At 23.7% G+C, this 5,682-nt stretch overlaps 1 protein-coding gene across 1 annotated transcript; it reads left to right on the top strand.

The window, feature by feature from the left end:
- The first annotated feature begins 3,202 nt into the window (after positions 1-3,202).
- LOC131181826 (PRA1 family protein F3-like) lies at positions 3,203-4,237 on the top strand. Its single transcript, XM_058150574.1, has one exon. The coding sequence runs from the start codon at positions 3,336-3,338 to the stop codon at positions 3,909-3,911; it is 576 nt and encodes a 191-aa protein (XP_058006557.1). The 5' UTR covers positions 3,203-3,335; the 3' UTR covers positions 3,912-4,237.
- The last annotated feature ends 1,445 nt before the right edge of the window (positions 4,238-5,682 follow it).

Here is a 5,682-nt window from a genome sequence, read left to right as displayed (position 1 = left end):
TTTTTTCTGAATAACAATTTTAACAATATTACAGAGAAAATGCTTCTCCTTCTCTCTAAAAAACCCCCTCCCTTTTTCCACTTTTCTTATCTTTTTTCCCCACTCTTGATCTCCTTCTCCCTTTCAATTTTGTTTGAGTAGCCACCAACAAATGTTCTGACCAATGGTTACTTCCTCCACCCTTTTTTTGTGTTTTTTTTTAATTATTTTTTAATGTGTTTTTTCAACAATTCTCAAACTTTGTATCATTTTGAAATGGATTCTAAGTATTTGAATTATTATTATTATTATTATTATTATTATTATTATTATTATTATTATTATTAAAAATGAGTTATATTGATTTCACTTATCTAAAAATATAATAATACCATAATTTACACTTTAAATTTATATTTTATTTTAATTAATAAAATATTTTTTTCAAAAAAAAAAACAATAATATCAAATAAACCTTTCAATTTTAAAACACAATTTAATTTGCCCATCACATTAGGACTTCAAGAATTTTTTTTTTTTTTTAAATTTTTGGTATGTAGTAAATTATTGCTTCAATCATATCATCAAAGGCCAAAGAAAAAAGTCCTCATAATGTGATGGGCAAATTCTTTTTCTTGGGTGCCACCAAATAAAAAGGGCAAACACAAACATCATAACACAAAAATTTTACTTTGCATCACTGCATTTGCTACCACACAACCCACTATAAGTCACACTTACTTTTCTTCATGTGGCACTTTCCACTTGACCTCTCCCTCTTCCCCATCCATAACCTGCATGCACCCTTATGTTTAACTCTTTACGTGGCAACACGTCATTGGCTCTTTTCATTCCCTGCAATGTCGTTATGCCACGTGGAACCGTGACTGTGCGTTTGGATTTAGAATAAACAGCCATGACTTTTATAACGCGAGCAAAAAGTTGTGCACAACTTTCTAGTACTTTCAGCATGCCACGTGGCCAACCTGTCCGGCTTCGGTGGTACCTCTCTGTCTTTTTATCAATGGCGTCCCTACCATGGTTAGTGTGGTCTTGTCTACATGAGAGTCCAATTTACGCTGGTTCGAAATAGTAATAGTCCATAGTTGAAAATTTTAATTTTCAACCATATTATTATAATAATAATTTATAAATTGCGTTTATTAACGCTTTTAATTAACAAATTAAGATAAGAGTTAGCTTTAAATTAAAAATTATTTAAGACCAAATCCAATTCATAGGTCAGATAATAAATTTTCTTTAATCATCTTTAAAATTCAACAACAGATGCTTAAAACACTAAGAATAACTAATTAAATGAGGCTTTGATTAAATAATAATAATAATAATAATAATAATAATAATAATAATAATAATAAGTTTAAAAGCCGAAATTGAAAGGCGCATGCAACATCGTGATCAAAATTATAGGGTTGTCCTAATTTAATTTAAAGACGTAAAATTCAAATGGCAAAATGTTAAGATTTCTACTCACTTATGTTACATCCCATAAATATTTTTTTACAATTAATTTAAAAAAATATTTAATATAAATTTCATATTATATAAATATTTATATTAAGATATATATAAAATTAATTATATATATATAATATAAATTTATATATAAATATTTAATCTCGCTCTATAACTATATCCTTCTTGCTAATTCATTTAAATTTTTTTATAAATTTTATTTGAGTGATTTTTTTTATCTGATTTAAACATCTTTAATTATTTATTTTAAATTTCTTCATATTTATAAAATAAAAGAAAAAAATAATTTTATTATGTAACCATAATTGTTATCTCAATTTATTAATTTTTCATTAAATTTAAAAATATCTTATCAACGAGTCTTTTCATAAAATTTTTTATTTTGTTTTAAAAATAATTTTATCTTTATATAATTGATAAAATATATTAAATCAAATTCATCATATTTTTTTTGTTTTGTTATATAAATAATCTATATTTACCTAAATTAGAGAAAAAATTTAAAATATGTTTAATTTAATTAATGTAATTAATTATCGATGACAATTATTGATTAGAGAGTCAAAAGTTTGTAATGTTATGATTTTAAATTAATAACTATTTATTTTTCAAAAAGTTTTTTCTAAATATAATATTATTAAATAATTATAAGTATAAAAAATAATTCTCAATTACTCAATCAAACAATGTGAAAATTAAATTATAATATCGTTTTATTTAAAAAAAAAATATATTATAAACATTACCCCACAAAACAAATGGGCCGACTATAATTAACCGTAAAGCTAAACCTAACCTTATAATTTAATATGAGTAATTTAATTAATAAGAATAAAAATCCTTCTTTTTTATTAATTAAAATTTTATTTCATTAAAAATATTTAGAATAATTTAAAAAAATGTATTTCTACTGTCTTAATATGAGAAATAAATCTTTTAGATTTTCTTTTCAAATCTAGTAGTACAAATTGACATAAAAATAATCTTTTTTTCAGAAGGACAAAAATATTCTTAAAATTGAAAATATATAATAATTTAATTAGTTTGAAAAAAAATACACTTTATATCTATAATTATAATTATTTATTAAAATGTGAAAAAATAAATCTCATATAAGGAGCATATTATCAAGAATTATTATTTTTTAAATAATAATATACTTTTATATATAAGATATCAATTATTTATTATTCAAAGAAAATCAATTATTGCTCGAACGACTGAATCACTTTAAGATTAGTTCTCTCTTATGAGATAATACAAATAATTTCAATTTTATCAAATGACACTTAAATTTTTTTAGAAATTATTCATTCAAAGTTTCTTAAAAATATAGACTTAATAAAATAATAAAATAGATAATTTTTTTGAAATAAGGTGCTGTCACGAGAGTGTATATTTTAAAAATATTTTTATGAAAATTTTTTCACTAATTGATTATAATATTAAATTAATTAAAATAAAATTATAAAATTAAGAAAATAGAAAATAATGTCTTTAATTTCTTTAGCTGTTAATTTATTTTTTTTAATACGTTAAATATTAAAAAATATAAAAAACAAATAAAATCTTCTGCTATATATATATATATATATATATATATATATGTATATATATAATTCCATCAAATGAAAATTATTTGAAATGACATACGTTTATAAAGAAAATGTTAAAAGAAATAATTAACCCAATTCAAACGGACCTTTCACAATCGCTTTGGTGTTGTATAAAAAAATCTAATCGCCCATAATTTGCCCCGCCCTTTCTGTCACACCTTCCCACGTTCCCTCTTTGACACAATCACCAAAAGGTCAAACTTCTCTACCCGGCCAAAAACTCCTCCGGAACCTAACCGGAAAATGACCACATATGGCACGATCCCAACCGCATCGTCGCCGGGAGCCACCACCAACATCGAGTACATATCTCGAGCTAAAGAAAGGATCAAAGAAGGGTTAGGCACTCGCAGACCATGGAAAATAATGTTCAATTTCCATTCTTTTAAGCTCCCTACCAATCTAGCAGAAGCTCTGGTCCGACTGAAGACTAACGCCGCTTACTTTGGCATGAACTACGCCATAATAATACTGATAATCTTGTTCTTGAGCCTTCTGTGGCACCCAATCTCGCTTATAGTGTTTATAGTGATGATGGCTGCGTGGTTGTTCTTGTACTTCTTGAGGGATGAGCCATTGGAGGTTTTTGGCCGGACGATCGACGATCTAGTGGTTTTGATCTTACTTGGAGTGCTGACGATAGTGTTCTTGTTGCTGACCCATGTGACTTTGAATGTTATAGTGTCGCTGGTGATCGGAGTGGTGGCTGTGGTGGTGCATGGAGTTATAAGAAAGATTGATGATTTGTTCTTGGATGAGGAGGCTACTGGGTTGATGAGTACTGCAAGTGGCGGTGGTGCTGCTTCCTCTTCTTCTTGATTGTGAGGTTCTTTGTGTTTAGTTGAGGTTAATGGGTACTACTACTGAGATTAATTAATTCCAATTTGCTGCTATTTGGCTTTTTTTTTTTGGTTATTTGGTGTTCACTAATTCTGGTTTTCTCATTTCTAATCGTGGTTTGGATTTTGAAGTTGCTGGAATTGATAGGATTTCAGTTTTGATTTTGCTCTGGTTCCTTTTTCATTTTTTTTTTTTTTTGGGGGGTGGGTGAAGGAACAGCAAGAAAAACTATTATTAGCTAACTAATCCTCGACATGATTGCTTTTTCTAGCTCATGTAATTGATAGTTTTTGTGTTGTGGCTCCCATTTTTCCTTCCCTTCCCTTCTCTTTTCTTTTCTTTTCTTTTCTTTCCCTCTTCTCGTTTGAGCTTTTTTTTTTTTTTTTTATCGAGGGCAACTATTATAATTTTAATTAAAATAATAATTATTAATTAATTATATATATATATATTATCCAAACGTAAATAAAAATTAATTTATTATTATTAAATTTTTATGTTTTATTAAATTTAATTATTTAAATTTTTTTAAACTCAATTACACCACATATATATATATATATATATATATATATATATATATATATATATATATATATATATATTTTACGAAAATAATTTTTTTAATTTTTTTTGTTAAGTTTCTATCAAAATTAAACTCCAATAATTAAAATATTTAAATGTTTAGACCATATTTATTTCAGGAAAAATATCTTTTTAAAAGATATTTATCGTAATTTTTTTTATATTTTAGATACTTAAAAAAATTAGGTGATGAACAATATTTTTTTTTTATAGAAAATATTAAATTACTTTTTAAAAAAATAATTTTTATTTTTTAAAAAATGAAATTATTTTATACTTTTAAAATTAAAACTTTAATGATGAGAATATATTTATATATATATATATATGAAATAAATATATATTATTAATGTAATATTATAATTAAATAATAAAAAATATTTTTATAACAAAAATTTAAAAATGGAAAATATTTTTATATATAAATTATTTTTCATAAACAATTAGAACCTTAAAATTAAAATAATAAATTAATAAAGAATTATTTTATAAAAGTAAAAAGAAAAACAACCGTTAAAACAATTTTAATGAAATTTTTGTTCTTAATATTCTGCGAACTCAGCACTCAAAATTTGATGTGGAAAGTTAAAAACAAGGAGATGATAAAAAAGAAATGTCGGAAAACTGAATCAATAATTAAATTATTAAATACATGTTTCATAATATAAAAATTTTTTATTCCTCATTTTTTTTCCTTTTATTATAAAATAACAAATAAATGGTTATTAAAAGATTTTTGGCAAGAATTGCATGGCCTTAATTAATAGTAATAATGGTTTTGAATCTTTATATGGACGATCATCAATATTATTATATGTTTAATATTTTATTGTTTTGAATGTGGAATAAATAATGACATATAAATAAATAAATAAATAAATTATCAACCTAAATTGGTTTTAAAGTTTGATTTATCTTTCCCTAATAAAAAAATTTTTTTCCCAAAAATTATAATTTGGATATATATACTTGCACATATAAAATACCATCAATTAAGTATGTTGATAATATATATATATATATATTTCACTTGAAATTATATAACATCTTTTATGATTTTCAATATTATTAAAAAAATAATCATTTAACTTATTTTCAAAAGTTAATTTAAAAGGGAATGAGTACTAAAGACCTTATAAAGAATACATTATCTATATTGCGAATT

The sequence above is a fragment of the Hevea brasiliensis genome, chromosome 1 (genome assembly GCF_030052815.1).
Source record: "Hevea brasiliensis isolate MT/VB/25A 57/8 chromosome 1, ASM3005281v1, whole genome shotgun sequence".
Lineage (NCBI taxonomy): Eukaryota > Viridiplantae > Streptophyta > Magnoliopsida > Malpighiales > Euphorbiaceae > Hevea > Hevea brasiliensis.
This window is presented reverse-complemented; position numbering and strand designations above follow the sequence as displayed.

What these genes read in the sequence shown, in the direction of transcription:
- LOC131181826 (XM_058150574.1), top strand. Translation starts at nt 3,336, where the DNA reads ATGACCACATATGGCACGATCCCAACCGCATCGTCGCCGGGAGCCACC.